At 44.8% G+C, this 21,825-nt stretch overlaps 1 protein-coding gene across 7 annotated transcripts in view; it reads right to left on the bottom strand.

Annotated features, from left to right (window-relative positions):
* The window catches only part of CTNNA2 (catenin alpha 2), a 510,292-nt gene extending 491,291 nt beyond the window's left edge, over positions 1-19,001 (bottom strand). For all 7 annotated transcript variants that reach the window (XM_044429090.1, XM_044429093.1, XM_044429092.1 and 4 more), the window contains exon 1: positions 18,900-19,001. In XM_044429090.1, coding sequence (XP_044285025.1) covers positions 18,900-19,001 — 102 coding nt within the window. The remainder of the gene's footprint in view (positions 1-18,899) is intronic.
* Between the last annotated feature and the right edge of the window lie 2,824 nt (positions 19,002-21,825).

The raw sequence follows: 21,825 nt of genomic DNA, 5'->3' as shown, positions 1-21,825 counted from the left end.
GTTAAAACAACTCTGGGTTGCGGAAGGGACCCCAACAGTCAAAAGCACATTCCCAATTTCCATACACCTCATTCTTGAATTCAACACCTGTGGGACAGCAGGGTCCTAGTCCCTTTGATTTTCCATCCCCCAGCATCCCCATCCTGGGAAGAACATGGGCAGGTCACAACATGGTTCAAATGGGGCCCACCAAATCCAGTCCACCCCACAAAAATAATAAAATGAAAAATAGCACCTGATATGTATCCAAGGAGAGCAGGTTTTCCAGGATTTGCAAAATTCCTGCTCCAACAAGACTATGATTGGAGGGCCAATGCTAACATTAAAGATTCTGCCTAGAAGCGGAATCTAGGCACCCACTCTGTGGGCAGAAGAGGTTTCCTTTCATGTCTTCCAAAGCTCTTGTCTGTTCTTTTCCTTCAAAATGTGGAGTTCAGCAGAGTGAAATGTTTAGGTTGTACTACCAGCTTTCTTGATTCAGGCATTTTATTTAACTTTTTAGACATGGGAAGATTATTTTGTTTGGTATCTAACCCGAGATCTCATCAAACTTGTTTGCACTATTCTTACAAATGGCGGTCACTCAGCCACAAATCAGCCACTTAAATGAAGGCACAAGGAAAGGTCAGATTCTGATTCCGCTCCAAAGCTTAAGTTAGAATTTAGGCAGTGGTGAATATCAATGTATCTGTCTGCTCCTGACAGCGTCCTCAAAATTAGAAAGCTCTCTGAGCTCAAAATCACACGAGTCATGAAATCTATCAAGGCATAATCGACGGCAAATGCATTTCCCCGTCATTTTCGAGTCAAAGTGAGAGAAGTACATGCCATGTTTTACTATTTTGCACTTGGGTCACTATAAGCTTTCAGACCAACACATGGTTAATTAAAGCATTTCAAGCCATGAATTAATGCTTAATCACTTTGTTCTGCAAAGTGCAGATATGCTTAATTTTCTGTGAAAACTTCAATAAATGAATATGCATCTCCTGGAAATAACTCAATATTCAGCAGCAGTTCAGGATGCCAGATTGATTACGCTTCCACATGATCAACTTGAAAGAAGAATCGCTACTATTAGCAGGAGAGGGAGCCAAGTACAGAGTTTTAGGTAAGCGAAAAGCAAAATATGAATTTCTGCACATATATTTCTTGTGATACACACACGGAGGAATAATGAGGCAGCGTGGTGTGGTGGTGAGGCTGCTTGCCTGGAGGCCTGGGAGATCCGGGTTCGAGTCCCCTCTTGGCCATGGAGCCAAATGGGTAACTTTCAGCCAGTCACTCTCTCTCCACCTAACCCACCTCACAGGGCTGTTGTTGTGAGGATAAGATAGAGCAATGAAAGCCACTCTGGGTTCCTCACAAGGGGAAAAAGGCAGGATATAACAGAAACATAGAAACAGAGCGAGTTGGAAGGGGTCTCCCAGGGCATCTAGTCTGACCCCCGGCTCCAGCTGGCCCCACTCATGAAATTCTACCATGTGCATGTCCAGCCTGTCCTTGAACACCCTCACCGATGGGGCCTCAATCGCCTCCCATGGAAGCCCATTCCATGCCCTGGGGGTCCTAACTGTCGGGAAGTACGTCCTGGCATCCGACTTGAATCTTGAACCATCCAACCACAATGGAAATGTTTAAAATATTTTATATTTTTTATCGTTGTTATAATAACAATAAAAATAATGGCATGTGTAATAAGTTCCTGTTGGGTGTCATAAATGCCGCTAATAGACACCAGCTTGCTATTTCCCATTCTTCCCAGTAAGAGCGGAAAGAAACGCCTTAGAATGCTGAGGCAGAAATGCAGTGGCCTTTGGTTATCCGTGCCAAAAGGATTGAGCATGTGGTAACAAGCCGTTGCTCGACGTGCTGCACCACCGGCAACCAGCATTGCTGAGAGAGCACTCAGGTGGGGATGCCACTCAGTCTCTGGACTCGGAGGACTGCGGGCATCCTATGAGCAGGAAAAGAACCGTGGGGCTTCTGCATTCCCCAAACCTGCAAATCAGCCAGTGGCTAACAGGGGGTGGTGCTCATCCCCGTTTCTAAGGTCTGAAGATGATTCCATGGCCATGTGGGCAGCATGACCTCAGGAAATGCAGTTACCTTCCCACCGAGGTGGTACCTATTTATCTACTCACATTTACATGCTTTCTAACTGCTAGGTTGGCTAGGGGCAAATGATGGGAGATTTCGCCATCTGCTGGAGGCTAGTCTCAAACCACTGGAGTGTCAACCATTTCTGGCCAACAGTTGCAGCATCATGAAGCCACTGGGCCACCGCTTCCCCAACATCAGCTAGACAGCTTACATATTTGGGGCATCACAGTGTGATACTTCCAATGGGAAGGAAGGCAGCTGGGGCACCGAGGGAACACACTGTGTCCTCCTCTCCTGACCCCCTTTCTCCTTCTCTGAGGTCACTTTCATGACCTCAGAGAAGCGGAGACTTTTTTCATTGCTGGCTGCAGTGGGAAAGGGGTACTCTGTTCACAGACTCTCAGATCAGAGGTTGGAGCTCTGCTCCAGCCTGGGGTCCGAGAGTCCAAAGGATCCATCCTATGGCCCTCCAGTCCATGTCTAGGGACCACAGGATTGCTCTGAAGGTGAGAGATAAGCAAGCAGTGACTGGCCAGGAAAGAGATCTTGGGGTCACGGGGGGCACAGCTCAATGAAGCGATCAACCCAGAGTGCGGCTGCTGTGAAAAAGGCATTTTCCAAGTTCAGCACAATTACAAAGGGGATTGAAAATAAGACTGATGGCAAAATTAACTAATTATGTAAACAGTAGATTGATTGAAGAATTTAATGATTAGTGGAAATGCTATTATAGGCACTGTAATTAATATGGAACAAAAGGAAGCTCGTAAAATATAGTTAATGATTTCTAATTGGTTTGAAGTGATTGAAAAATGTGTTGGTTTAGAGAACTATAATTATTTAGTATCGATTGGCAGAAAGATGTTTGGCTTTTTCTGGAATTTGCAGGTTATGGATCTGTCTGTTGTACTTGCGTAAGATCCCTCATCAGTCTTATTTTTCTTTGACATTTTGTCTTCTCTTCTGTACTTTATTTCTTTTAAGAAAACAAGAAAACATTTAAAAAATGAAACGCCAATCTCATCCCGTCCTTATGCAAGTCTGTTCTGTGCATGGAGCTCTGGTCACCAAGGCTAAAGTGGATATTGTACGGTTGGAAAAGGTCCCAGCGAGAACAACCAGGGGAATCAGGGGGCTGGAAAAACTTCCCTACGAGGAACGGTTGCAGCACCAGGACTGGTTTGCTTAGAAAAAGGCATGGAAAGGGACTTGGCAGAGCTGTCAAACGCAAGGTTTCTGCGGGTAGGGATAAGGTTTCTCTCTTCACTTGCAATATGAGATCTAATGGTCATCCCGTAAAGTGACTGATAGGAGAGATTTGGGATGGATACAAGGAAGCACTTCTTCAAACACTGCATAGAAAGTCTAATTTTCTGCAACAAAGCCATAGCAACGGCTACCAGTTTGGATGGTGTTAAAAGGGCATATACAGAATCACTGTGAATAAGGCCGTGACTACAGTGTATTGTTATTATTATCATTATACTGGATTATTATCATATTATCATCATTATACTGTCTTTTTTCCTGCTGTGAGGAACCCAGGCAGCTTACCTAGCTTCACTGTATCATCACTGCAACAACCCTGCAAGGTAGGTTGGGCTACATGGCCAAGTATGGACTAGAACCCAGCTCTTCTAGGTCCCCAGTCTGATGCTCTGTCCACCACTCCATTGGCTCCACACAATGTATATGAATTGCTGGAAAATATGGAGACACCCAGAAGCTTCCTTGGATCCAATGTCCTGCCAAGGTTCTGCCAGCAGATGAGAAGGCCCACGGAAATGACTGTTTGGCTCGCTGTGCCCCTTTCTCTTGGCTCTAGGCAGAACTTGGAGCCCACCTGGATGAAAGGGCACGGCTGGGGCTGAAGAAGCAATAGAGTTCTCCATAATACAACCAGACATTTCCTCTCCTCTCCCTCCCCACCTGCCCAAACACCACCTTACACATCTCTCTCTGGTCCCCCAAAGCAGGATTTGTGACTTCAGTTCTTCCAGCAGCAGCTGCAAGGGCAGAGGGAAAGGACCAAATCTCAAATCCCTTCTGAGGGCGCAGCACTGTTTGCAGCCTCAAACAAGAGTCTCCAAAGAGTCCCAGTTCTCCAAGGACCCCCAGCTGCAGACTGGGTGTTACTCCTTCCCCTATGCCTAGTCTGAAGAATCAGCACCGACTTCTTTCATATCTGGAGGCAAGCTGTGTCTCAGGTACTCAAGATGCTGCAGTGAAAGCCTGTGAGAATGTTTCCTGCCAGCTTAACTCACGGAGCTTTTCCTTTTCAAACCTAAACCCATTATCTATCCAAATGGCTCCCAGCAATGCAAATGCAGAAGAGCAATTGGTACTGCAAGTTACCCAGTGTGCCGTTTTGCACATTAGCTTCCAAATCCAAGAACTGCTTCCATGCTAAAAAGTAAAATGCAGGCAACGAGTGACAATTGCAGTGAGAAGCTGGAGTTATACATAATCCGCTGTAATGGTTACAAGGGCGAGAACACATGCAAATGCTTTTATTTCATCTCTTTTAGTTTTAATTGTTATTTTTAAGCCAGGTTTAACGGTACAACCTTCTCATCTGGAATTTAGATTATGCCGCTGATTTGGGTATATTCTGGACAAACAGGCCTTCAGGAGGCTACACTAGAACAAAGGAATTAATACATTTGTTTCCAAATGACCACACATAAGCATGTTTGTCCAATTAAGCTGCAAAACAATTGCTGCTAATTGGCTTATCCCTTTAATAACAGAGAAGACTGCATAGCTATTCTGGCTCTGGCACCAAACAATGTATAAATCGTTAAGTCAATAAACTCCACAAACAATAATAAATAAGAGAAGGAAATATCTTGCTAAGAAGTCTTATGGCTCTCTTCCTAAGAACTTGGAAAAAATCCCTTGGGTGTCGGATGCTCTGCTGACCAGAACGGAACTGAAGAGACTACTGCCTAATTCTATAATTGCAGAGTATCAGACGGGGAAAACCCAAGCGGTCATTTATACAGGCATTTCTAATTGTTTCCTCAAGTCAGGTCTTGCAATACCCCACCTCTAGAAACAACAGTGGTTTTAGGCTGCGTTCCAGTGCTTTATTTTGGTTCTCAGCTAAGTTCCTTACAGAGCTGATTACAGAACCTCCCCTTGTGTTTTGCTCCTAGGAAGCATATCAGAAATGACCCGAGCAGATTCCGTTCCAGACAGCGCGATTACAGCCGAGCCCTCCGTGTGTGCGCCGAGAATCCCTAAAGTAGCAACAATAACAAGGATCGTGTGATTTAGAAACACCGGCTGAGCATTACTGACTGCAGCTTTTTTTGCAAAAGGTCTCTTATACACACTTGAAGTGCGTTTTTTGTTTAAAAAAAAGGTGACAGAACTCATGTCTTGGAGTCACATTTTTACACTAAAAAAGATTTTCGATTCACCAACTTTTTTTGAAATAAAGAATTTATTTACCTTTTGCACATAGCCAGTCACTCTACGCACACATAAACAAAATGGTCGCCGCCAGCAGCAAGCACTCAGCGTGTGACCACACGACCGATCCCAAGCCAAGCAGCGTCCCAAGCCGAGCAGCACCCTCACAAGCAGCGCGGACACACAAGCAGCCTGCAGGCAATTCAAAATCACTCCACTGGAAAAATCTGTCACAAAACGGTGCCGGAACGCCATTCCGGTGCGTTCTATGACAAAAAATGCCCTGCACACTTCTATATGTGCTTATTCACAGGACACCCCCACTGTGTTCAGCACTGAATGAATGTGTGTGTTTGTTGTGTTTTTACACTGCCCAGCAGCTCAAAGCTTCCTGGGTATGCAAAGGATTGCAGCCCGACACAAGAATTTATTGAGTTGACTCTACCTTTGTTTCATCCATACGGGAACCTGGAAACACAATAGCTTGAGCCATCTGGTTTCTCACTTCACTTGTTATTTTCTAGAATTAACTTTCAACAAGAGTCCATCCACCAGAATGCTTTTTTCCCACAGGAAGTGATTAAATGGATTCATGTGTGTGTGAATCAAGACTGCGTATACACCAGGAGTTGTAAATATGGGTGCAGCCTTAAAAATGGAAGGAACCAGCAGCTAAACAGTAAGTCAAGGAGAAAGGTTGTACTCTGCTCCATATTCTAGTTGTTCTGAAAATAAACTGCATTCTCACTGACCTTCTATGAGCTTGTAAAACACTCATCAGAGAGAGAGCAACTTTAGTCTGCTGGAACAGTAACATGGAGGTTGACATTTCTGGACATAACCTTTGTGGACACAGGTTCGAGGCTCCTCTTTCTCCAGGGGACTCTTCACGGAAGCTGAGGTTCTGCATGCTTTGGTCTGCATGTGAGGCAGTGTGAGTGTCTGCAGGAGTGTCTCGCTCCTGGAGATGCAGCGAACCTCACCGCAATACATGCGCAGCACTTCTCTGTGCATTTCCCCTGCTTCATGAAGTTGTCCCTGGTAATGGCTTTTTGTTTCCTGGAGAGACTCACAGCCTATGATGGGTTCACAAAGTCCATTCTTCTCCTGTCTTGTCTCGCACCAAACACTCACAGGAATGGAGAGGCTGCATCATAGAATCATAGAAGAGTTGGAAGGGGCCACGAAGACCATCAGGTCCACCCCCCTGCTGTTGCAGGACACCAAGTCACACTATCCCACTCAGATGGCTGCCCAGTTCCTTTCCGAATGCCTCCAGTGTGGGAGAGCCCCCCACCCCTCCAGGCAGCTGGTCCCACTGTCATAATTCTCTGACCACGAGGAAGCTTTTCCTGATGCCCAGCCTGAATCTGGATTGTCATGAATTGATTACTCCATGTCCTGCGCTCCGGCATCAGCAAGAAGCGATCTTGACCTTCCTCTTTGGGAGAGCCTTTGAGGGACTTACAGAGGGATATCATAGAATTATAAAATCGTTGAATAGTAGAGTTGGAAGGGGCCATGAAGGCCACCAAGTCCACCCCCCTGCTGTTGCAGGACACCAAGTCACACCATCCCACTCAGAGGGCTGCCCAGTTTCTTCCTGAATGCCTCCACTGTGGGAGAGCCCCCCACCCCTCCAGGCAGCTGGTCCCACTGTCCTATTGCTCTGACTGTGAGGAAGCTTTTCCTGATGTCCAGCCTGAATCTCGGTTGCCGCAACCTGAATTGGTTATTCCGTGTCCTGCATTCTGGTATTAGCATCGTCCTGGAATTAACATGGTCCTGGACGTTCTTTCGGCGCCAGTGAGCGGATGGTGAAGGGCCAGGTGGTCTCACCAGTTCACGGCCCTGTCGTGCAAGATGGGTGGACTGATGGTTGGTCATCCATTGAACACTGACACACTCTACACTCTGGCACTGGCAAGAAGAGATCTTGACCTTCCTCTTTGTGACAGCCTTTGAGGGACTTCTAGAGGGATCTCATGTCCCCCCTCGGTCTTCTCCTCTCAAGGCTGAACATGCCCAGTTCTCTCACTCTCTCCTCATAGTGCAGTGTTTGCAAACCCTGGATCATCTTTGTTGTCCTCCTCTGGACCCTTTCTACTTTTTTGGCATCTGTCTTAAATCTTGGTGCCCAGAACTGGACACAGGACTCCAGGTGAGGTCTAACTAGTGAGGAGTTTAGGGGGACTACTACTTCTTGTGATCTGGAAGTAATACTTCTGACAAGCACGGGCTCATGGATCAAGGAACCCATGCAGGCTTCTGGGGCCAGTACGCCACTCAAGAGTTCCACAGCGGTCAAAATGAAAGGGTCAAAGTTGACTCTTTTCCTGTCTAATAAAGCACTATTGTCAACATAAAATTTCACAGGTCCCATAGTATGAAAAACTGCTTAGAATAATCAAACTGAGACACATTTTACAGTGGTGCTTTGTAGTGTAAATGACTCTTACTTTGAACAATCCAGTTCAAATGCTTAAGTTGAGATAAAATCCACCCGAAATTCCAATGATGCTTCTACGTTCGAACCGTGCGCACGGTGAAAAAGTGTGGTCTCTTGCTGTGAAAGGGCTCTTGCATATCCTTGTGCAGTGCAGTGAATGCAATTTTCATTTTACTATACAATACATATTTGCATGTTTTATCATTCTTCTCAAGTTTTAATTAATAGTTTTGGCATGTAACTGTGTTATTTTTACCTTAAATTGTTCATGTTTAAGTTTACCAAAATGGGTATTGTTTAGGGTTTAATTCACTTTCCGTTATTTCTAATGAGGAAAGCTGATTCGAACTTTGAACGATTCAGAGTTCAAACGGCCTCCTGAAATGAATTAAATTCGAAGTACGAGGCACCACTGTAATAGCGAAGACACTGCTGCTGCAAGAGCCTCGTTATTCTCATCTACATCATAATTTCCATATGGCCCAACAATGAAGCGATCTGGGCAGTTTATAACAGATGCCCGCTGCAGAAAGTCAGCAAGACAAGCCTAAAGGTAATATGTTCTAGGGAAATGGTGGAATGTGCTCAGGAGAATGTATATTTATTTTACATCTTTGGCCAGGATGTCTCCAATTATATTGTTTTTATATTGTTATTATTTATTTATTGTTGTGAGCCGCCCCGAGGCTTCGGCAAATGGGGCGGCATAGAAGCTTTCTAAATAAATAAAAATTATTAAACATAAATATTAAGGCAATAAATGTCCCTTACTGGCAGAGCAATTTATCACAGAGATGGAAGAAAGGACTGACAATTTTATTGTTGCATTTGTACAAGACCATAAAAATTGTCCTATATTCTTGTGAAAGCCTGAGCTAATATGTCACTCTTTCACTGCCTTGCTAACTGAAAATGGTTATGCAACCAGCTCATCCCTTTCCAAGGTTCTCTATTTTTTATTATTTTTTATTTTTTTATTTTTACTTTTTTCCATTGTGTTGCATTTCTCCTGCAAGGAACCCAAGGCAGCTTACAAGATTCGCTTCCTCTCCATTCATCTACACAACTACACTCTGAAGCAGGTCAGGCTGAGAGGTGGTGACTGGCCCAAACTCAGTCAGTGAACTTCATGGGGACTAGAACCTTGATCTCCTGAGCCCCCAGCCCAGTACTCTCACCATCACACGATGGCAGCTAGAGAACTGCTCTGCAAATCTTGCATCTGCCCTACATCGCATTTGCTAGTGCTTATTCCCCTTGGTTCCGTAAACTTAGTTAAGGTGTCAGACTCAGGAAGCGCCAAATTAATTTCCTTTCCAAAGCCAAATCCTATTATATCCGGGACACAGAGAATCACGGAAGTGAAGCTGCATTCTCTGATGCTAAATTAGGGATGGGGAATTTGTTTAGCATCCAAGGCCAAGTTGGAGGTGTATTTAGTGAGGTACACTAAATTTGCATATTTTAATTGTATGTGATTAACCTATTATGAGGGACTGCAGGTGGCGCAGTGGTTTAAACCGCTGTGCTGCTGGACTGGTAGATCGAAAGGTCGCCGGTTCGAATCTGCACAATGGGGTGAGTTCCCGTAGCTCCGTCCCAGCTCCTGCCAACCTTGCAGTTCGAAAGCATGCAAATGCAAGTGGATGAAAAGGTACCACTTTGGTGGGCAGGTAACAGCGTTCCGTGCACTTCGGTGTTTAGTCATGCCAGCCACATGACTGCGGAGACTGTCTGCGGACAAACGCTGGCTCCCTCGGCCAGGAAACGGAGGTGAGCAGCGCCCCCGAGAGTCAGGCATGGCTGGATTTCATGTCAAGGGAAAACCTTCACCTTTAACCTATTTTGGCCAGCATTTTCATGAACCTGCAGGATGTAAAAATGGGGACGCAGCTTGCTCTTAACCTGGAATATTCGTCTTTATAACTAAGAGAAAGAGAGTCCTTGCAGCAATATTTATATAATCTCAGAATTTTTGAGTTGGTTGAAAAAGAGATCAATGCTTCTTTCCTTCCTAAAGACTAGAAATTTGGACACGCTCTTCCAGAGCTCTGTCCATATGACTAGTGGCTGCAAAATGTTAAACATGGGAAAAAAACCCTAAAACATGTGCTGCTGAAAACAAACAAAAATAGTACGTTTCAAAGAAGACTCTGCAGATGAATAGAAGTAAAGTTGGCGGATTTATCCTTCCGTCTTTATGTTTCTCTGGATTTTTATGATACAGATTTTGGATTGAAAAATGTATATAAAGGGGGAAATGGTGCATTAACATATATGCATTATAATGCACGGTTCTCCTACTGTCTGCATTTTCGATGTATGCATCCCAATATACACACTGTAAGGTCCAGGGTGTGGGCAGCAGGCAACTGAGTTTGGTATGTCGGGACCAGGGTGCGGCTGCGTGGCAGAGTCCTGCAGCAGGTTCAGAGGGCCAGAAGCGAGAGCACGTTCGCTCAACAGTCCAGGGCCGACGCCAGGGAGATGGCAGGTCCCAGCACAGAGTCCAAATGTCACAATCCAAAGGCACATGCAAAGGTGCGTTTCCAGGGAGACAAGTTGCGGCCAGAGAGGAGGGGTACAGGCACCTGGGGATCAGGCCAGTCTGGAGATGGGGGTGGAGGCAGGAGCAGGCCGGACCGGACCGGACCGAGGCAGGTGGGCAGTCAGGAAGTGGGACGCAGGCGAGGCGATGCCAAGAGCCAGGGTTCAAGGGTCGCAGTGCAAGGAGGCCCGTCCGCTGCTCCCCAGGCTCTGCAGCTGCAGCAGTTGCTCCTCAGCCATTCCCTGCAGGCGCCTGCAGGGTCTCCAGGCCCTGATCCTGACACACACCCCTCCCAATAAACACAAAGGCCTTGGCAATCAAGAGGCAATGCTAAGGCAATGCAGGTTTTCTGGCATTGGAAGCCACAGGAAGGGGCAGGATGATGTCAACAGTGATTGTGCATATTGCCTTTAGGATGCGTGAAGAGAAATACATACTCAATTCTGCATACATTACTTTTAGCCCCTCTGAAAGAAAAAAATAAATCTACCAGAAATGGATGTACAGGAGAAGCAGGAGAGAATGGAGCCCCACTTCAAAAAGTCAAATGTGATGTGGAAATGGGAACAGGTTCCAAAATAGTCAGGTGTGGAAGGGGAACCATTAAGGGCACTTTGTCCTAATTCATGTCCCTTTGGTGTCTCTTCTGCACCAAGCCTAGTGGGGTGCTTTTGCTTCCGCAAAGGCTGCTTTTCCCTTCGAGGCCCAAGGGTTGTGGCTAGAGACATGCCTGATTCCATGCTAGGACAGGACCCAAAGATCTGCCAAGCCAGCTCTTCCTGTGGTGCAAAGCTTCTTACAAACATAGAAACAGAGCGAGTCAGAAGGGTCTCCCAGGCCATCTAGTCTGACCCCCGGCTCCAGCCGGCTCCGCTCACGACATGCCCACCATGTGCATGTCCAGCCTGTCCTTGAACACCCGCACCGATGGGGCCTCAGAATTCAAAGTGCTGGTTAAGACTTATAAAGCCCCACAGCAGCCTTCCCCAACCTTGTGCCTTCCAGACACCTTTGGACTGCAACACCCAGAATTCCCAGTCATGGCCTGCTGGATGGGAATTCTGGAAGCTGCAGCCTGAAGGCCACCAGGCCCTGGAACTTCTGCCTCTTCCCATGTGAGTCTGCCCAGTTCTCAAGAACTTCAGGAGAGATTTTTCTCTTGCAACCTGCACCTTTAGAGGTGAGTTTGGCGGTGACACAAAAGACGGTCTTTGCAATGGTTTCCTGTTTGTCTCGTTCTGCCAGCAAGCAAAGAACGCTTTGTCCACTTTTGGTCACACTCTGTTGCATCACATCTTTTAGCCTGATGGTTAATCCATGAGAATCTCTGGGAGCTTTTGCAACTACAAAGTGGGATAAAAACAGCTGGACAGACAGTTAGAGGGACAGCATTCTTACTAGCAACCTCTAGAATCTCCTTCACATTTCAGCCAAGGGTTTGATTTGCCCTGAATCCAGAATGCCATTTCTGCCCCTTACACACAGCACTCTCGGCTTCCCACAAGTGTTGCAGTGACTCGGATATTTGTCTCTACAATTCTATTTCAGCTGAAAGGAACAGAGGCCAGACTGGAGCCCAAGCCCCCCAGATGGAAAGTTTTACTGTATCTCAACAGGGATGTTTCTGTCACCCTGGCTCAAACAACACAGCTGCTGGTTTTCTCCTTTGTTCCTTTGCAATTCTGAAAACTTTGTCCTCCTGGGTCATGGCAAAGTGAAGATCTTCCCAAGTCTCCCAGGGCTCTCCTTTCACTCGTAGGCCAACTGCCCTTTTTATTAGCAATCCAATGAACGTCAAGAAAGGTACAGAGGTGGCCTCCTGAGATCTTTGAAGCCAAAATGTTGTGCAACATTCAAAGCCATCGAAAAAGGAATGCAGTGGCAGGAGCAATTAATAAATTCAGAGCGCTTTCTGAATCTCTTTCTGCAAAAGAGTTTTTTTGTGATTATGTTCATGAATCTGCCTTGTTTAAAAAGTAAGTCCAATAATAGGTCATAGTGTTTAAATTATAATTTTATACCAGAGGTAGAACACCTCTCCTGCTCTTGAAGAAGAAAAGGATATGTTCAGAAAATGGAGAACTTTGTGAAGACCCTGGACTGACAGAAAGACAAACCAGCAGGTTCTGGATCAAAGCAAGCCAGTGCTTCTTCAGGAGCAAGAGAGGCAAAACTGAAGCTCTGCCATATGTTGGGCGCATCATGAGAAGGCAAGGCTCGCTGGAGAAGGTAATCATGCCAGGGAACGCTGGAGGCAGAAGAAGAAAAGGAAGACCAAGCAGGAGAGGGATTGACACCATCAAGCAAGCCTTGAGTTCACAGTTTGGACATCTTGGAGGGCATCCACTCACAGGGTCCCCAAGTCAGAAACAACTTGGCAGCATGTACAACAACAAATAAATCCTCCCTCATCCCGCGGCTCAAATTCAGCTTCAGAAAAGCTCTCTACATATTCTTCTGCTGGACGTGGCCAGAAGCAAAAGGGATGGAGCCAAAATACCAAAAATAGCAGCATATTTAAGCTTGAAGCTTAACTACTACTGCCAGTCGTTAAGCCTTTGGAGAGACATTTCAACATTTGGAATCCGGGAATGATGACAGAAACTGGGAAATCACTGAAAGGTTAGTGGCTGTTGAAAATGTGGCAATGCCCCTCTGGAACTGCAGCAGATCCAGATTTGGCTTCCACACCCACACCTTTAATACCTCCTTTTTTAATGAAAGCAACAAAGAATCTTGTAGCACCTTAATAGCTAACACAACACATTTATTTTGGTAAATGACTAATAAATGTATGGCATACACTTCTGTGGGCTACAATCCACTTCCATTCCCTTTAATATTGCTTCCATAAGATTGCGAACTGCAGAGGGCCACAATTTCCCCCTCCTCCCAGGTGCTGCACATGAATAAGGCAAAGCAAAGGAGAGCAGTTATGAAAATATGTGTCACGTGTGAATCTGCCATCACCCGAGCACTTAAGCAGGCAATAGTGGTCTCAAGCAGTCCTTCTGCCCAGCTCTGCCACCTGAAATTCTTTTACCTGGAAATGTCAGGGATTGATCTGGAAGCTATACACCTGCTGGGTTTTTAGAAAGAATTTGAGAAACTTAGAAACTACTTAGAAACTTTAAGTGAGTCAGAAGGGGCCTCCTGAGCCATCTAGTCTGACCCCCAGCTCCAGCCAGCTCTGCTCATGACATGCCCACCATGTGCATGTCCAGCCTATCCTTGAACACCCGCACCAATGGGGCTTCAACCATTCCATGCCCTGGGGGTCTTAACAGTCAGGAAGCACTTCCTGGCATCCAACTTGAACCTTGGTTCCTTGAGCTTGGGTGCGTTGGAGCATGTCCTGCCCTCCTCTGCAGGGGAGAACAGGTCTCTACCCACCTCTGTGTGACACCCCCTCACGTACCTATATGTCGCCAACAGATCCCCTTGGGAGCAAGCTATGCACTGAACCATCTTCCCACTCTTGCAAGTAAGAGCTTAAAGAAGAACAAGCAGGAAATTTCTTCCAAGAGTTATCTGTTCTGAAACCTACAGAAATGCCATGAACTGTCAGCCTTCTTACATATGAACTCAAGAACTGTATTGTAGGCTTTTTTTCCTAACCAATATTAATAAATAAGCTGTGATGTTGTGCCATATTTCAATCCCTGTTTGTCAGAGCTATCTTTGATTAGTTGGAACAAATCACAGTTCCCATATTCAACAGGGAACTGAGGTTTGCTCTAAAGTGAAAGGAGAAGCTTTCATGTGCCTTCTAGACATGGGAAGGAGAAAGAGAGAAATAGGAGATCCAGGAAGCCAAAATAAACACAGCTCATGTATGGTCATCTGAGTCATGGTTTCCCCAACCTGCAATCCTCCAGAAGCTTATGGTTTCAGCTCTTGTGGTTTTTTCACTGTCTTTGAATTCCACATGGAGATAGACTGGATAGACATGGGGGAATAAATATTTTGTTGCTAATTGCTCAGAATTTTGTCCAGCTCCCTGAAAGTCAGGTAAATTTAGTTTTCACTCATTCCTAATATAAACCTAGTAGTTATTTTAGGAGTTATTAACTGTATGATTACAAATATTTTTGCACCCACGGCCACTTTGTGATGAAGGGAATTATTCCAATTATATAGATGGGAAAAGAAAGCTGAAATGTGTAAATCAAAGGACTCTCTTGTGATCTCAATTTTAAACACTTATTATTCCCCTCTTGTCTTTTGACCATAAAGCAGCTCACAATAAATCTAACTGAAACAAAGATTAAATCAACAAATTCAATAAACACTGTTGTTAAAATTAGTCCATAGCAGGAACCCATTAGAAACAAGTTGCCGTCATTCTAAAAAGCTTAGTCAGCAAGCAAAAGGCTTTCTAAAAGAGAATTTGGCTTTCCTGGATGTTTCCTACTTTTAACCATACCAACATTAGAGCAGTACAGCAATGGCACCAATTTCCTCGGGAGACATTCCAGAGAGACTTGACAGCCCTGTCAGAGAGGCATTATCTTGGAGTCCTGTGTTGAAAAGGGAGGTGGTCTTGATGCCCTTACAGACCCCTTCCAAATCTACCATTCTATGATTCTTTCACCCCAAGAAAGGCTTTTCCACCAGGAACGGAACCAGTGTGGTGCAGTGGGAATCAGCCAATCTGGGTTCTAGTTCCCACTCAGCCATGGAGCCAACTGGGTGACTCTGGGCCAAACGCAGGCTCTCAGCCCAGCCTACCTCACAGGGTTGTTGTGAGGGTAAAAGCAGCAGCAGCAGCAGGAGAATGATGTAAGTCCCTTTCAGTCCAGGGAAGGGGAAGGGGAAAGGAAAGGCAGGATATAAATCTAATAAATAAATATATAAATAATAAACCAGAGGCAGTTCCTTATTAGCCACTGCCACTGGCCAAGTCCCAGATGGCTGAACCATTAGGTAGCTGGACGATAGAACACATGATGAGTAACTAAACTATGAATTAAGAAATCCATCGGGAGAATGGGTTCAAGGAAGAACAGGACCTCTTTTTGATCATCCCGGAGTACAAAGCACACAGACTAACATGCTCAAGTTACAAATAGCCGGATTTTCATGAGCCATCAGGGAGAACTTCCTGACTGTTAGAGCAATATGGCAGTGGAACCCATAACCTAGGAATATCGTGGGCTCCCCACACTAGAGGCATTTGAGATGCAACTGGACGTCCACCTGAGAGGGATGGTTTGACTTGGAGTCCTGCACTGAGCAGGGGGTTGGGTTCAGGGGCCCCTGGGCCCCTTCTAGCTCTATTGTTGATTCTCTGATTATGTGAATAGCATGGATTAACTAGACAGCCTTATTCATATCTTTGGGTATGGAATGGACTTCCACTGGAGGTTGTTGAGGCCCCATCGGTGCGGGTGTTCAAGGATAGGCTGGACGTGCACATGGTGGGCGTGTCGTGAGCGGAGCTGGCTGGAGCCAGGGGTCAGACTAGATGGCCCGGGAGACCCCTTCCGACTCGCTCTGTTTCTATGCTTCTAAATGCCAACTTCTCTCAGCCTGTCCTAGCATCTCAGTATGAGGAGAATACTGATTTTTCATTCAGAATGTTTGAAAGTTAGGAAAAACCTTTAAAACGAGTGCAGTGCAGGCTCTTTGGCTTCCCCCATTCACAACTGGGTAAAAAAGAGCTGTTCATCAGTGCTACGCAACGAAGCATCTGAGGGGGACCCACTCGGACGTGACCAGGTAATGTCCTCAAGGAAAATTGGAAAGCATCTAGGTAGGTCTAAGATAATAATAGTGAAAAGGGCTATGGGACTCCTATGCCACCGGGTTGATAACCTCCTCCTTGGTATAGCATCCAGTCCAATACACTAATCAGTGGACACATGTGAATATTTTTGGTATGTGAATAGTGATTGTAACCAACTAAGCCATAATTGCTGGAGAAGACTCCTGCTGCTGGACAAGACTCCTGCGAGTCCCTTGGACCGCAAGGCGATCAAACCGGTCAGTCCAAGAGGAGATCAACCCTGACTGCTCTTTAGACAGCCAGATCCTGAAGATGAAACTCAAATACTTGGCCACCTAATGAGAAGGAAGGGCTCCCTGGAGAAGAGCCTGATGCTGGGAACAATAGAGGGCAAAAGAAGGAGGGGGCGGCAGAGGATGAGGTGGCTGGATGGGGTCATTGAAGCAGTTGGTGTGAGCTTAGGTGGACTCCGGGGGATGGTGGAGGACAGGAAGGCCTGGAGGAATGTTGTCCATGGGGTCGCGATGGGTCGGACACGACTTCACGACTAACAACAACAACAAGCCATAACATCTGGACAATAGAGATGAGGCAGCTGGATAAGTGGAAGGTTATTTCTCTCCTTGACTTGGAAGCCAACAAGTAAGCAGAACGGGCTGCCCTTAGTATTTATTTACACTGTAATTGTCAATTTCCCACCCTGCCAAGGATGAGAGAGGTTCTGCTCCTCTATCTTCTTTATGAACACCCACCAATCCTATTTTGTTACGCTTTCCTAATGGCTTTCTTCAGATGACTATAAATCTAATTTAAGAGCTGCGGAAAGGCAGTGTTGGTGAGTAAATATTCATCATGATTAGACAAAATTAAATAATTGAAGTTCAGAGGAAAAATGCCTCCATTGCAAGGGGATCTTCTTATTGCAATCCATTACTGCAAGCCAAACTGTTCTTACTACAACAGGGTGGAAGAATTATACGTGTAATCCCATTAAATATATTTAGGGGAACCACTTAGAAAATTCTTTCATACAACAAACGGCTGTTTTCTAAGTGTTTTTCTTCCTGCCTTTCCCACGTTTTGCTTTTTGCTTTGCAGTTGTGCAAGATTTCAGACTGCCTGCAATTTCCAGTCTTCATCTGGTGAGGAATGGAATATAATGTCTTCGCTATTTCATTCCCATAGCTACCGGTTTTGCTCATAATGGTCATTTGGCTTAATTTGCAGATCTCTCCTAAAATAGTCCTTTAAAGGAAATATGCACAGTGTTTATCAATAAGCAAGGGTATCGTGGTTTCCCCCACCACCACCCCTTGGTCTACAGAGGCGCCATTTGCCCTTCTGGGCATTCCTTATGCTTTTCTTTCCAGGGCAACACTTTGCAGCTCTTAATTTGGGTATCTTCCCATGATTGTGCTCTTCAGTGTGCTAAAATGATAAGAGGGTCTACAAAGCACAAGAGCTATAGAAATAGGACCCCAAATAGGTGCTCTAGCTACAAGAATGTTCATTTATTTCAAGGTTATGTAACAAGCCAGTTCGAGTGCTTCTGAAACCTCTGGTTAAAAAGTCTGAATGTCTGTCAATATGAAAAGATTTTTTTAAAACTGATCTTTAGTATCAGCAGCATTGATTTTAGCAGCAGCAAGGAAAGGTACTTTCCCTAATGATATGTGTCCATGTTGTTAGGAATTCTTCAAAAGCTCCAGGAAATAGGATGAAAAAATATTTCTACAGAATTAGCATGTGCATGGGACTTCACAGAATATTCTGTTTATTTCTATCCTTTCTGGATGGGTTGTATTGTAAGCAGACCAGAGACAAACCGTAATGGATGGGTTAGAAATACCCCTGATAAATAATAAATAAATATCCTGCCAAGTTTTCCTTCCAAGAAACTCAGGGTGGCTGACATTATTCTCCCCGCTCCCTTCAATCTTATCCTCACAACCCCATGAGGCAGGTTGGCCTGAGAGTCTGTGCCTGGCCCAAAGTCACCCAGTGGGCTCCAGGGCAGAGTGAAGATTGGAACCTAGATCCCAAGTTCCAGAACCACATCTTAACCAACACACCACACTGGCTTTCCAAATATTTATGGCAGAAACAAGATGGCAGGGCCTTCCCTATGAATTTAAAGCCTGAATTCTGACAAGCTGGGAAACAGGAACAGGGCTGAGGACTAAATAATCTAGAAGGAGGACTCTACCAGTAAAGAGTAGCCAGGAAAAAAACACAGAACTATCTGGGTGTGCTGTCATTGTTATTCATGTCGGAATCAGCCCTGCAAGACAAGAGTTTTTTCCATCTTATTAACACAGAATTACAATCCACCTTTCACATATGATTAGTAGCCATGACAATTAAAACCTGACAACTCTGGGCTGCCCAGAAAACACCTATTAATTTAGAACATCCTTCCGTTGCGCCTGAAAATTGTCTCACCCTCTTTCAGGACTGAAATGCTCAGTGAAGCTTGGAAAATGTGCAAGAGGGGTCTTCTGATTAAAGTTATGTGACCAACCTTGTCGTTCTGTCTTATCATCACCAGAGAATGATGCTACAGTCACACGATAAACATGAATGATAATTGCACAAGACGCGACAAAACATAAGTGAAAATCAGCACAGCAGCCAAGATGTTGCTAATGGCTTACCTGTGTAACAAGAGGTTCCAACAACCGCTCCACTGTGAGTGTCCTGATTTCCAAACTTTTGGGGTCCCATTTTAAAATGATCGGTGACGTTGCAGAAGTCATGCTCTCTGGAACAAAGATAATCAGTTCATGATTCTAATTATTATTCATACTTACATAGCCATTTGAATCTTAAATCATGCTCTGCCTTAAGAATCGATCATTTCTCACATTATGCGGCACCTTTCGTTTAGGAACATGATCAATTTCATAAATTAGAAGGGTTTTCCCAAGGGAACGGTGCATGCAGAACAAATCTATCTTCATCGGAGACACAATAAGTTTGCAATTGCATATTCACTAGGAGTAAGTCCAACTGAAATCAATGGGATTATTCAGTAGACAAACACGGGACTGTGCCATAAATGGATTGCTTTCCCCACAAGAGTTACTTGCGGATTTCAGTCAGCATGACACCATTACCACTCACTGCTTTTGGAGTTTTTTAGACAACAAGACTTTCCTAAATATAAAGAAAGAAGTAAATAAATACATGACTCGCAATGAAGTGCAAGACTTTGTGAAGTGCACAATATGAAGAACAAGCTTCATGAGTCCTGAGTTTCATGCTTTCTACAGAAACGTTGTTAAACATTCAGGTATTAGATCAAACACTGCATGGCTTTATTCCAGCTGATCATCAGGGTAAAAGACCATCTTCAACATCAACGTTCCAGTGGAAGGGAAGGAATTTAAGCACTGCCTACCCAGTCAATGCTTCAATGAAAGGTTGAGAATGTACCTTACTTCCTTTCCCCAATAAAGGGTCATTCCATACATTCAATATGGTTGGAAGGGGGTCATCAGAATCTGCTATCCTGGTACTCCATTGAAGATCTAAGAATGATTGCTCTAGAGCAATGAATTGGGCACCCAGAGTTTGCAAGATCCCACTACAAACTAACTTTTTAACCTGATTTCCTGTTGAGATACATTTCTGAAGGCAACCACAAGGGTACATCATGCCCAGATCTTTGCAACTCTACACAGAAACAAGACTACCTGAACAGGGAGATCCAATTATCAAAAGATACCCATACAGTTCAGGGCCCCTCAGCTTAATCTCTGTCATTCTACTTTTGTGGACAGAGAACAATAACAAAGCCCAGTTTCTTGCAAGTTGGCCAGTGCTTTGATAGAGGCTTTGCAAAGACATCCAAAGAAGGACTCAGGTCAGTTCATGTCCCATAAGGCAAAGCCAGTGCGCACTATTGGAGTCCTGACGCTCATCCCATGCCCTTACAGGTCAGATGCACGCTTGTCGCATCTACACCTCAGATTGTCATTCTAAATATAAAACACTTAAATGTAGCATGCAAATCAGTCCACATCAAGGGCCAATGGCTAGAAATCCGTAGAATTCCTCATTCAAGATTGATCCTCAAAGAGAAACATCACCACATTTTTCCTCCTTGACTTTTGGTGTAGATTTTAATTGGTTCACTTAGTAGGATATCAGAAGAAAAAGCCTTATCACATGTCAGAATTCCCCATAGTGCGTCGCTGTGGTTTACCAACTCCAACAAAATGTTAGCTTTTAAGATGTTAAGCAACAGGGCATGTTACAAATATATAATGCAGAAATATGGGAGAAATTGTGCTCATCATCCAGGTCTTCTGAGGGTGAGGAAAGGGGGCTGAAGCACTGCAAGGGCCCGTCTCACCTTGGTGGCACCAGGTTCTTGGAGGTCACTTTTGCAACCCTGGAAGAGTGGCCCATGTGATTGCTTTCCCTGCTGAACCTGATGGGAGGGAGGTGGTTCTAGATAAGATTCCCAGCTCCAAGGACTGAGCAATGCTCCGACCTCTGAGCTGGGAATTCCAGCCATCTTAGGGCTGTCCAAATGCTGTCAAAGAATGTCACAAGCTCACATGTGTTTTATATTCTTTGGAACCCTTTGTATTTCTTTTATGAGCATTTTACAGAACAGGTGTGTACCACCTGCCATCTGTGTAAAGGCATGCTGTACAATCTAATCACTGGTTCAATTCCCCTTGATTATCTAAGTTAGTTGTACTGCTGTGTTTGAGTTGTTGGGTTTTAGCTGCTATTTTACTGCAGATTGGTAGCAAAAAATGAGAAAAATATGGAAGCCACTTCCTGCTCCTCTCTGCATTCAGAAGTTCACAATGTGATAAAGATATTTTTCTATCCAAACTGTTGAAACTGTGCCTTTAGGTAAAAACATTTAAAAAATAAATTGCTGCTAAATTTGTATTCCATAAAATGTAATTTCAGTGGCTCTTTCAGTCCATGTTGTAGATTAAATGGACTCTGTTGTGCTGGGACAAGAAATTTTGTGTGCCTGCAAAGCACCACTTCATTTCTGGGTTCCTCAGGCACACCCATGCAAATTTGTGCTCACGTGGGAATGAGGACATTCAGTATCCCCGGTGCCAAGCATCACATTTAATTTGAAACATTTAATATGAAATGCTACGTTGCTACCCCATAAAACAGTATAAATATGACCCAACAGCTCACCCCAGGGGCTATTGGTCTAACCAAGACGCAACCAAGGGGTTAAACTATTTGGGTAAAGCAAAGATGTTGCCACAGGATGATACCTGGAATCAATGACAACTAGCGCTCAGCCTCAATCAGGGAAAACACACAAGAAAAGAAAACATGGGAGATGAGCACAGAAAGATATATGGGGAAAAGAATTGGAGTTGAGAAGACAACTAGAGGTCAAAAACAGCAGCAGAAGCAAAAGCACAACTGGAAAACGAAAAGGAAGAGGTGCGGGTGATGAGTGGGAGGAAGGAGATTAGGAGAAAAGGACAGCAGCAAGCAGCAAGGAAAATATAAAGAAAACACCCATTGGGTAGAAGCACCTGTCATTACTCATTGGCAGGCTGAGCAGCCGCAAGGAGATCTTGCCGA

This window comes from Varanus komodoensis, unplaced genomic scaffold, assembly GCF_004798865.1.
Source record: "Varanus komodoensis strain SLA01 unplaced genomic scaffold, ASM479886v1 scaffold2, whole genome shotgun sequence".
NCBI classification, from domain to species: Eukaryota; Metazoa; Chordata; class Lepidosauria; order Squamata; family Varanidae; genus Varanus; species Varanus komodoensis.
Note: the sequence above shows the minus strand (reverse complement) of the source record. Positions and strands in the feature narration are given on the sequence as shown.